Genomic DNA, 12,345 nt, shown 5'->3' on the forward strand with positions numbered 1-12,345 from the left:
TACACTGATATTTTATGTTTAACCTTCAACCCAGTGCCTTAAACAGTGTAGATACTCAGTAAATATTTGCTGAATTGATTTGGTAAGAAGTATATCAGGTAACTTGCTTTATGAAGGCTATTAAGCCTAGATTATTAGGTTATTTATTTAATTATAGAATCAATATTCTATCTATTTAAATCTGGGATTATAGTGAAGCAAAGTCCTGCTTGGAGTAACACCTTGCTTTTCTCCTTATATTACTTGCTCTTATACCCTGCTTGTGGCTGGGTTAGAAAGCAGGAATATGTACAAGACAAAGGAAGGAACTGAATTGGTTGGAGAAAAAGAATATTTAGTCCTTACTCTGGAATTTAAAAGAATGAGAATGATCCCAGTGATGAAATACTTGAAATATTAAACTTTTGTTAATATCAAAAATTCTATACTGTCATATCACTCTTTTCTTGCCATTAGGGATCTGGTAAGGGATTCTAGCAAATTGGAAGTAGTCAGCAAAGTTGAAGCATTTAAAATTCATAATCAAACTATCTTTTCGGGGTATTGTTGTTAAAGGTGGTTGATGTTTCTTAATGTGGTTTCTTTTTTAACTTCAAATTATAACAGCAACATTTTCAAAAAAGAAAAAGTGCATCCATAATTCCATCATCCTGATACTATTTTAATTTTTACCTATGTCTCCCAATCTTTGCCCAAATGTATAGATGTTTTATCTTTCTCCCGTGCGTGCCATTTTCATTTCTGAGTTGCCCTGGGAGGATTGTATCTGCCAGATGGGGGCTCAGAATTTCTGAATGGCTCCAAGAATTCTAATCTATGCTGCTGTAGAAATTGACCAGAATGGTCTGACATTACCGGGGGAGATATGTCCTCAAATCTAGAAGGACTGGGTGGGAGGCTGAAGTAGAATGGGACTATGAGCTTTAAGAAAGGGAGAAAGGGGCTTCCCTGGTGGCGCAGTGGTTGAGAGTCCGCCTGCCGATGCAGGGGACACAGGTTCGTGCCCCGGTCCGGGAAGATCCCACATGCCGCGGAGCGGCAGGGCCCGTGAGCCATGGCCACTGAGCCTGCGCGTCTGGAGCCTGTGCTCCGCAACGGGAGAGGCCACAACAGTGAGAGGCCCGCGTACCGCAGAAAAAAAAAAAAAAAAAAAAAAGAAAGGGAGCAGGAAGCTCATTGGAAAAGGAATGAAGATTAGGTTTTATAAGGAAAGATGTAGGTAGGTATTTAAGTAAAATAATTTCAGATGCCATGAAGGTCTCTCTTCCCATCCAACCAAAACAAGCAAGAAACAAAAAATAGAAACCCAACCAAAGTAATCAATCACCACAATAAAAGCATCTCTAGTTAACATTAAAATAAAAGCATTACTAGTTAACAAATACTTGAAATTAGTTTAAGAAAGCGATAAGGTTTAAAAGAAAAAATTTTAAATATTGTAAGTTGTTATAAGTTTTACTAAAGGGGCAAGAGAGGGTGGTCTTTGATAGGAATTGGGAGTTAGGGGCATGCTACAGCCCCTACGCTCTTTTCAAGGAAGAAACGGTAGTCGGAAAAATAAAAGGTATAGGACAAACCTCATCGATTCTCAATTTTGCTAGAGTCAGGTTCTTTTGGGTTACTTAGGGTACAGAAGAAAGGATTGAGAGAAAGTGAAACGGCCAAATAGAAATCATCTGAAAACTGCGATAGAAAAGAACCTTGCCTCTTCGGACGCAAGCTGTGGTGAATTGCCTTGTGGGGCTCTCTGGCGCTCAGGACTGTCACCGCCGGTCTGGGGAGTGGTTCAGGGCAGGGGAGGGCCCTGGCTGCGGACGAGGAGGATGCCCGCCTTCGGTTCCCAGCGCTAGTGGAGGTGTGCTGGGAGCGGGCGGCCCCGCGCACAGGTGGCCAGGGCCGCGCCAGCTGCGCGCCGCGCTCGCTCAGCTGGTGGGCCGCCAGGCGTCGCGCTGGAGCCGCGGTTGCCGGGGAGACCAAGCGGGGCGAGTGGGCGGCGCGGAGCCGAGCCGCAGCCGGGCTGCCGCCCAAGTAGCCGGGCGAGAGTTGCGGGGAGTGGATCCCCGGGCGGCTCGAGGGGCCGGCGGGTCCTGGGGCAGCGCGAGGTGGCCGTGCAGCCGCGGGGCAAGGCCGGCGAGCCCGGGACGCACCTGGTCGCAGCTCAGCCTCCGGGGAGCCGGAGGGCGCGGGTGCCGCACTTGCCTCGTTTGCGGCTCCCACCGTCCCAGCCCCGCCGGGCGGACTGCGGCCGGGCGGCGGGTCTGGGAGGTCCGGGCTGCCCCGAGAGCTCAGAGAGCCCGGCCCGCTCCTCCGCTGCCGCGACGAGGAGCCGGGCGGGCGGCGGGCGCGCTCCCCGCGGCCCCGGAATGACTTGTCGGGGCTCCCCTCTGGCGCCTTTGCTGCTCCTCTCTCTGCACGGTGAGTAGCCCTCCCCTCCCCTCCCGGTGGGGCCTGGCGGGGCCGGTGGGCCGGGGGAGGCTTTCCGCGACGCAGACAGCCTTCTCGCCAGGGCCGGTCTTCGGAGCCCAACTTTCTCGGGGGCCATATTCGTTGCTGTCGGCCGAGGCTCCCGCGCCCACGCGGCGGCTGCTGCCCAGCCGGCGCCCCCTGCCTCGGTCCGCGGCCCCCGCACTGCTCAGGTGTTCCGATCCAGAGGTAACTACACCCGCCACCCGGTTACCGCCGGTCCTGAACCCGGCGCTGACTCCGACCCCGCTCTTTGCCCCTTTTAGACAACGAACTCCCTTACTTACTGGGTCCAAGGAGAAACGGGATTTAGAATCGTTTCCGTTGTCAGGCGGCTGCAGGAAAACTGGAGATGCTTTTAAAATAATTTGGAAAACTTTAAATTGTAGTTTTCCCCAAATCTTTAACGAGCACATGTAGGTTATGACGGAAAATGTGGTCTTTATTTTAAAAAATAACTACGGTGTGCTACACTAGATTAGAAAACAAGAATTTATTATTATTTTTTTTATAGTCTAGCTTCTTCCCCAAGGGATTTAAATCGACTTACAAAAATACACAGAACATAGCAACATAAGAACAAAAGAAATAAACATATGTTTAATTTTCTTAACTGTCTTTAAAAAAATCTATTTAAGTTTAATATTCTAATTTCTACTTAATCTTTCTTATATTTTATTTTCTATGAATAGTCGTCATATTTAGATCCTGATTTTCATTTTATACACTGCCCTTTCTTTTTGTGTGTCCTGTCCTATGGAATCAAGTTTTCTGTTCCATTTAATTGATTGTTGAGATTTACTGAGATTTATTCTGAAGGCTTTTATTTAAAAAACAGGTTAACTGATTTATGGAGTATTGTGGTTAATACAGTTTCTTTCTGGAGATATCAGTATGTTTCCCATAATTTTAGTTGCACTGATAGTGTACCCATAGATCTTGAAGTAACCTAATTTTAGCCGACTTAAATTGTACAAATTCAATTTAAGGGGTCCATAGGAGTAATAGAAGGAAATAATCAAAATTACAGATAACTTCTCTGGACTTCATTAGGTATATATTTAGTGATGATGTGTAGATAATAAAGTGACATCAGTATGTGCATTATGTAAACTTGTGATTCTAAATTAATTTTGTCTGGTTACTACTTTGAGAGGGCCAACATTTTTCTCTGTCCTTCCTTTAGGTATGAAATAAGATAGAGTAAATGGGCTTTTAAATAATCCCTCGGACATAACTGAAATTATTATAAATATTACTATAAGAACAACTGAAATTTTTGGTGAAAAATTGGGTTGTTAACCTTTGTATATTACAATAAATGCCACCCTCTTCTTGTAAATAGCATTTGTGTATGGTTTGTTTTTGAATTGTTAGGCAGTACTTTTAAAGAGTTGATGAAATTTGCAGAATCAGCCTTACAAGGTCATCTGATGTGTTTCTTTTCCTTCAGCAGAACTATTCCTAAACCATACTAGGATGTTTTTAAAGACTTCCAAGGACATTTCAGCCTTCGTGGTAATCTATTCTGTAGAGGCACTTTTCACCCTCAAAAAATGTGTTCATTTGTTCAGCAAGTGTTTACTGAGCTCCCACTCTGGGCACTTGGGTGTCTGGTGGAGCAGGATGGTGGTGGAAGACAAAGATGCACAAGAGTTTGTCCACAGCCTGTAAGGAGTTTGCAGTTTTAAAACAAACTGTAAGCATGCACAAGTGATTTATGATACAAGGAGTATATGATGAGTGCCATTTTTAGTTGGTGATATCAAGGGAGACTTCATGGAAAAGTTTCCTTTTGATCTGGACTTTGAATGAGTAGAATTTGAATTGGCTGAGATGAGAGTGTTTGGCTTTCCTAGCCAAAGGAACAGCCTGGCTGTAGGATATGAAGTGGAAAGTGCAGGGGCATATTCTGGAAAGGCCAGGCTTGTAGCTGCTGGAGCAGGAGATGTATATGCAAGGCAGAAAGGGCTAAAAAGGTAGTAAAAGGTGGGTAGAGAACATTGAATACTGAGTTTGGGCTTTATTCAGTGGGCCATGGGTAGGCCACTGATACTGTTTCCATAAGATGGGGAGGGGATGAGGATGAACAGCTGTTGAGTGCCCAGCATAACAGTTTCCAGGAGGGTACCATGTCCTGACTGTGTTAAGTTCTTGAACCAGTCAATGGTAAAGTTGGAGTGAATGAACTAAGGCCCATTCCTAGGACTTGCAATGTGGAATGAGGGGAAGAGTGGATATCGGGTGGAACAAAGTTGGGTCCATTATGAAGGGAGAAAAGGGAAATGGATGCTAGATAAATAACCATTATAGTAGTGGCCAGTACAATGGGAGAATGCACCAAAGGTAGAAAAAGGCTCTTAAATTTTTGAGAGAAAATGGTTGTCAAGAAATTTCTGTTTTTATTTCTGTTTAAATCTCTGTGGAGTAACTTCAAAGGGAATTTGAATTGAAAAGTTGACTTCTGTATAGTTCTACCAGTGGGTTATATATATCTAAAGCATTTCTTGTATTACTTCTGATTCCTTGAAATAGCAGGTAACCTTCCAGAATCTGAGAAAAATATATAAAAGATGACATAAAATGAAAAGAATTATGAGCTCCGATTGTTAGCATTATGAAAAATTTATTGTAAACTCCCATTTCTTATATCTAACTTTAATTATGGAACTGCTTTGGAAGGATTCACTTCTTATAAAAATTTGTAGTTAGACCTACATGAAAGGTGACAGCCATTGGATGAAAATTTTAGAGAAATTAAGTTCAGTATTCAACATGGACTACTCAGGAAGCAATTTAAATATTAAATCACCAAGTGCTTTAAAAATGTTATGCTTAGAACTGTTGTCAGACCCAGGGTAGTGATGCAGTGGGTAAAGACTTCTCCCCACAGTAACAGTATGTGGCACATTTTCAAATGTGTTTTCATACTTCGATAGTGGAAGCATTTATATTGAAAATTCTCATTTGAATCTTTATACTTAAGCCATGTGATTTAGTGTCAAACAAGGTGATGTGCTGGTACACAAGATTCTTTAGTTGCTCTGAGTTGTACAGAACACTGGTGTGGGATTGAAAGTTGGGAAAATTGTGGCGTTCCCCTAATTTCTCATCTAGAACTGGACTATTTAGAATAGGGATTCTGAATCTATTGTTATCTACACCAGTGGTACCAGTTTACATGTTAGGCAGTTTGAGGTAGGATTGCTGACTTTCTAGTAGTCTGATGACCTCAAGTGAACCCTATCCCCTCAATTTCTTCCTCCTTTGTTTGATGAGGACTCCCTGGCACTTACACATCTAAACCCTGTGTTTTGAGGGCAGCCTTAGACCATCTGGAGGCTCTGAAATCCTCCCTTGATCATACTTTGAGAGAAGCTAGTTTAAGAGACGCTGTCTGTTCTTGGGTGATATTCAAAACGCCATCTGATTTGAGCTGATTTTGGTCTTAAAAACGGAAAGTTAATTAGTTTACTTATTAAGCTGATCTTACTAAACTGGAAGGATTTCTTCCTGTTAAACTTTGGGTAATTGATTTCCTCTGTACCTGGTTTCCTACCATGTAAGAAAGAGACTGTAGTGGTGGTTTGCCTCTGTGATGGTTTTAAAATTTCAGAAATGTGAAGTCAGTCAGTGTTTCCTAATTTTACAAATGATAGGCTCAGTCACTGATCTGATACCAGTTCATCATTACCATTATTGGGTACTACATAGGTGCTATATGGTGTGGCTCTGCCTCACTCGTGTTATAGGAAGGTCACATTTTCATAAATATCATTAATTTTTTATTTTTATAGAACAGTATTAAACCAATGCAATTTGCCAATGTGAACAAGAAGTCTATTCAATAAAAAATTCTTAGAAGTTGTCTACTTACTGATTTCTCTTCAGTTATCATTTTCATCTTGGGAGAGGTAACAAACTGACAAGGTTAGATGCACACTTTTATTTAGAAAAGCATTGTGGGTAAAGAAGTTGAGATCCCAGAAGCGCTGAGTTCAGGAAATTCTTGTACCACAGAACGTTTTTTGGAAGAATCTTCAGAGAAGTAGGTTAGCATTAATGGCTAATAACTATAGTGGATCAGGATTTAGAGTTGGGATAGATGGTTAAAGTATAATAGGTTTGTGGGATTGGAAATTCAATATTGTTTTTTCATGGAGGGTCACAGCTATGTAATAACACAATTTGACATTGTGAATGTCACTCTAATATAATGGGCCTACTTCTGGGCCATTCTTAAAAGACTCATTAATCCAAATTTTTTTTAAAAATGAAAAGAAATTTAAAATTCCATCAAAGTCTGTTGAAGATCACACCAGTGGAAACTTAAGAAATGTTCAAATTTAGAGTTTGAGCTTTATCCACCTTTGCCCAAAGTCTCCCTGTTTGCAGCAGTAGCTCATGTAAAATCTGTTCTCTCAATCCTGTTTTCTCATTAATGTTGATTCTTTTCTCTCCTCATCCTCCCCTTCCGTTTTGGAGAATGTTATGTCCTTTTAGTAGCATCAGATTCTTCCTAGGTAAATAAATCTAGCCAGTCATAGCTCCTTTCAGTTATTCAGCTCTACCTATTCCAGGATTGACATTAAAAAAAAACAAATCCTGCAGCCAACCAGACAGAACCAGAAATCCCCTTAGAAGCTAGAATTGGTGGGAGTGTATGAGAGTGTGGACATAGTTCTATGCTAACAGTTTTCCCTTGTTCCATGAGGTTAATTTTATGATATAATTATGGGTGTGTATATATGTATGTATGTATGTGTGTACATTTTCCCTAAAAGACAGTACCATGCCTGGCACAGAATAAATGCTCAGTAGATAATTGTGACTGAATGAGTGAGTGGTTACAAAAGCAGGTGGTACTCCCGTGTGCTTGGAGTACCTGAAAAGAATGCTTTCTTTTTCTTTTAAAGAAAAAGAGAATTTCTCATTAAAATTTTCCTTAAGGATTTGGTTTGGCTATCAGCTTCAACTAATCTTTAAACCTTGCTGTATGTTTTGTGGAATAGAGGTGCTAGAGTTCTATTTTCATAGTCTTTTCAAATTCTATGATTTTAGAAGTTTATTTAGAAATGCTGTATTCACATATCTTTTAAAATTGATTCTTAGCTTATCTTTAATCCTAAAATTTTGAAGTTGTCCAATTTGAGATAGTTTTTTCTTAAGGAATTTCTGAAGGTTTTGCTCCATGTAGTGAAGAATGATGTTAGACTTTTAGGAATCCATTTAGAACCTCGAAGTTTCCCATTTACGTCACTGGTATTCTTCGTCCTGAGGGCCTGTGTGTTAGAACTAGTCTCCCAAGAACGGAGATAATTAATTAAAATTACTCCTCATGTGGTCTGAGCCCTCTCTCTCCCTCCCCATATCATGTGTATAAAGTACTAGAGAAGCTTTTTTAGAAAAAGGAGCATTAACTCAGTCAGCCTCATGTGGGAGGCATTATAACCTCCTCCTGGTGGAGATTGCTAGTTGTCTTCCCCGCCCATTCCCTTTCCGTCCTTTGAAGGCTATGTATTTCCAGCCATAGTTTCTTCCAGCTGTGATTCATTCCTTTATGGACCATGCTCTCAGTCTGCAGTGATGTTTTATAGCTCTCAAAATGTCCAAAGTCTTCTACTAATCATAACTGCATCCTCAACAGTGTGCTTGCAGATGCCTTAAGTATCATCATCATTTATTTCTACTTTTTAAAACATCTTTATTGGGGTATAATTGCTTTACAATGGTGTATTAGTTTCTGCTTTATAACAAAGTGAATCAGCTATACATATACATATATCCCCATATCTTCTCCCTCTTGCATCTCTCTCCCATCCTCCCTATCCCACCCCTCTAGGTGGTCACAAAGCACCGAGCTGATCTCCATGTGCTATGCGGCTGCTTCCCACTAGCTACCTATTTTACATTTGGTAGTGTATATATGTCCATGCCACTCTCTTACTTCGTCCCAGCTTACCCTTCCCTCTCACCGTGTCCTCAAGTCCATTCTCTACATCTTGTGTCTTTACTCCTGTCCTGCCCCTAGGTTCTTCAGAACCATTTTTTTTTTTTTAGATTCCAGATGTGTGTGTTAGCATACAGTATTTGTTTTTCTCTTTCTGACTTACTTCACTCTGTATGACAGACTCTAGGTCCACTCACCTCACTAAAAATAACTCAACTTCGTTTCTTTTTATGGCTGAGTAATATTCCGTTGTATATATGTGCCACGTGTTCTTTATCCATTCATCTGTCGGTGGACACTTAGGTTGCTTCCATGTGCTGGCTATTGTAAATAGTGCTGCAATGAACATTGTGGTACATGACTCTTTTTGAATGATGGTTTTCTCAGGGTATATGCCCAGTAGTGGGATTGGTGGGTCGTATGGTAGTTCTATTTTTAGTTTTTTAAGGAACCTCCATACTGTTCTCCATAGTGGCTATATCAATTTACATTCCCACCAACAGTACAAGAGGGTTCCCTTTTCTCCACACCCTCTTCAGCATTTATTGTTTATAGATTTTTGGATGATGGCCATTCTGACTGGTGTGAGGTGATAACCTCATTGTAGTTTTGATTTGCATTTCTCTAATGGTTAGTGATGTTGAGCATCCTTTCATGTGTTTGTTGGCAATCATATATCTTCTTTGGAGAAATGTCTATTTAGGTCTTCTACCCATTTTTGGATTGGGTTGTTTGTTTTCTTGATATTGAGCTGCATGAGCTGCTTGTAAGTTTTGGAGATTAATCCTTTGTCAGTTGCTTCATTTGCAAATATTTTCTCCCATTCTGAGAGTTGTCTTTTTGTCTTGTTTATATTTTCCTTTGCTGTGCAAAAGCTTTGAAGTTTCATTAGGTCCCATTTGTTTATTTTTGTTTTTATTTCCATTTCTCTAGGAGACGGGTCAAAAAGGATCTTGCTGTGATTTATGTCATAGAGTGTTCTGCCTATGTTTTCCCCTAAGAGTTTGATCGTGTCTGGCCTTACATTTAGGTCTTTAATCCGTTTTGAGTTTATTTTTGTGTATGGTGTTAGGGAGTGTTCTAATGTCATTCTTTTACTTGTAGCTGTCCAGTTTTCCCAGCACCACTTATTGAAGAGGCTGTCTTTTCTCCATTGTATATTCTTGCCTCCTTTATCAAAAATAAGATGACCATATGTGTGTGGGTTTTCCTCTGGGCTTTCTACCCTGTTCCATTGATCTATGTTTCTGTTTTTGTGCCAGTACCATGCTGTCTTGATTACTGTAGCTTTGTAGTATAGTCTGAAGTCAAGTCCAGGAGCCTGATTCCTGCAGCTCCATTTTTCTTTCTCAAGATTGCTTTGGCTATTCGGGGTCTTTCGCATCATCATTTAAGTATCATCAATTTTAAGTATCATTATACTAATCTTTGTTTCTTTGGACCATGCCCATTACTATCAGTTATACTTTTAACAGCCCCTGTTGGTCAAGTTCATTTGCCAGAACACAAAATACATGGCAAAAAGAGAGACTGAAGTGTAGTGAACATCGCTTGTTGCAGAGCATATTCAAATCAGGCTAACAATTTATGTTTTCATTGGTTGAGAAAGTTTGTAGTACATTTCACTTATGCGTATTGCCTACGTATAAGTACAGATTGCTGTACTTGCACTTGTTGGCCAAGACTTAAGGCAGTAAGAAAAACACATGAAAAATGTGTTAACAGTACACTGCAAAGATTCTCAAACTTTTTGGCGTTAAAGATTATTGGGACCTTAATGATTATAGAGGACCAGAAGGGCTTTTGTTTATGTGGGTATGTCTATCAATATTTACCATATTGGAAACTAAAAATGAGAAAATTAAAAAATATGTATTAATCAATTTAAAAACAACAATAATATATCCATTATATGTTGACATAGTATATTTCTATGACAAGTAAGAATTTTTCCAAAACCAAAAAATATGAGCAAGAAGAGTGGCATTGTTTTACATTTTTGGAAAACTCTTAAAATGTCTGGCTAATTAGAAGACAGCTGGATTCTCCTATCTGCTTCTGTATTCAGTTTATTATGAAGTGTTGTCTTCGTTTGGTTGAACTATATGAAGAATATCTAGCCTCACACAACTATGTATTTGGAAAAGGAAGGAGTATTTTGATAGCATTTTTAGATAATTTTGGTTATTCTTCTTTGATATTCTACCAAAACACTTTAAGTGGTAGTAACTTAAAGACTGGTTGCAATGAAGAATCAGAAACCATATCAATAAACATTTCTTACTCCATTATATTAAAGTCCACTTTAATAAATATTAAATATTGTACTTTAAATGGATCTTTTACTCATGTGTGATTTTTTTGTAACATTATTCATTGATTATTCAGTTGAATAATTATTCGGTTGAATAATAATATTCGGAAAATATTGGTTCACTTATGCAGACCTTACAAATGTTGACGTGTATTACATTTTATAAAATGTAAAAAAATAATCACATGTTAATATCACCATTGATCTCACCAGAACAGCCTTTAAGTATTGGGAAGCCATTAAGCTCACAATGGCAGATTCAAGCTTTCCAAATTTTACTATTTACTCAAATTTTATCTTTGGCAACAAACAGTTATCAGTTATTTCCCTTGAAGTGAGAGTCTTACTTTGTTCAATTTTGAGAAAATGTCATCCAGGTACCTAAGTCTGAATGATTAGTCTGTCAGTTGTCCTTTCAAGTCCTGATCCGTGGAAAAAGCGAATAGTTGAATTAGCCTTGAGCTCCAGCAGCTGCCCCAGCGCTTCTCCTTGGGACACCATTTGGCTCTGGTAGCCACATATGAGATTCATGTTTCATTCTGCCCATTCGGTCACACAGAATATTAGAAAAGGTCAAGATGTAATGAAACTGCTGTTGTTGCTTCACAAAGACATTTTTTAAAAACTGGTTTTCCTTTCTTAACTGTGAGTGCGTGATGGTGATGACTACAATAACTTCTCCCACGGTTTCGTGACAGTGGCTTGACTTGTGCCAAGGCACCAACAGTTTTACCCACCACTGCTTCTGCACCATCCGTGCAAATGTTAACTCAGGCAAAGAGGCAGATAACACTTTACCATTATTAAGAAAAAAGCTTTTACCTCATGGACTTTCTGTCAGGATCTGGGAGACCCCCGTGGGTCTGTGGACTAGACTTGAAATGCTGGTGTACTGTGATGGGATGTTAGTTTCTTTTTTTAAAAAAGTGTTTTAGAGACAAATAGCCACACAATTATTCTATGTTATGGGGGATGGCATTAAATGGAGAATGCATGCATTAAAAAAAATAAATAATAAACTCATTATTTATTCTTTATTCTTTATTTTTGTATGATAATTTTTTATTCTTTATTTTTGTATGATAATTTTTTAAATTATAAAAGTAACATATCCTAAAAATTCAGACAATGCAGAAGTGTTTAAGAATTGACTCAAACCCACCTCCACCCACCGAATTCTCTGCTTTTACTGTGCATTGTTCTGGACCTTTCTTTAACCACAAATAAAGCCTGCATGCACATGTAATTTTTTTAAAAAAAGAAATAATGCCATAAATACTGTTCTGCAACTTATTTTTAAAACATAACAATTTAGGGCTTCCCTGGTGGCGCAGTGGTTGAGAGTCCGCCTGCCGATGCACAGGACACAGGTTCGTGCCCCGGTCTGGGAAGATCCCACATGCCGCGGAGTGGCTGGGCCCGTGAGCCATGGTCGCTGAGCCTGCGCATCCGGAGCCTGTGCTCCGCAACGGGAGAGGCCACAACAGTGAGAGGTCCGCCTACCGCAAAAAAACACACAGGGCTTCCCTGGTGGCGCAGTGGTTGAGGGTCCGCCTGCCGATGCAGGGGACACGGGTTCGTGCCCCGGTCCGGGAGGATCCCACGTGCTGCGGAGCGG

General features: G+C 40.2%; 1 protein-coding gene across 4 annotated transcripts in view; it reads left to right on the forward strand.

Moving 5' to 3' along the window:
- The first annotated feature begins 2,056 nt into the window (after positions 1–2,056).
- Positions 2,057–12,345, forward strand: part of IGSF11 (immunoglobulin superfamily member 11) — a 147,349-nt gene continuing 137,060 nt past the window's right edge. For 3 of the 4 annotated variants that reach the window (XM_032631649.1, XM_032631651.1, XM_032631650.1), the window contains exon 1: positions 2,065–2,415. In XM_032631649.1, coding sequence (XP_032487540.1) covers positions 2,364–2,415 — 52 coding nt within the window. In that variant the 5' untranslated portion in view covers positions 2,065–2,363. Of the gene's footprint in view, positions 2,416–12,345 lie in introns of all 4 variants that reach the window. The other variant, XM_032631648.1, reaches the window with a different exon arrangement.

Source organism: Phocoena sinus, chromosome 4 (assembly GCF_008692025.1).
Source record: "Phocoena sinus isolate mPhoSin1 chromosome 4, mPhoSin1.pri, whole genome shotgun sequence".
Lineage (NCBI taxonomy): Eukaryota > Metazoa > Chordata > Mammalia > Artiodactyla > Phocoenidae > Phocoena > Phocoena sinus.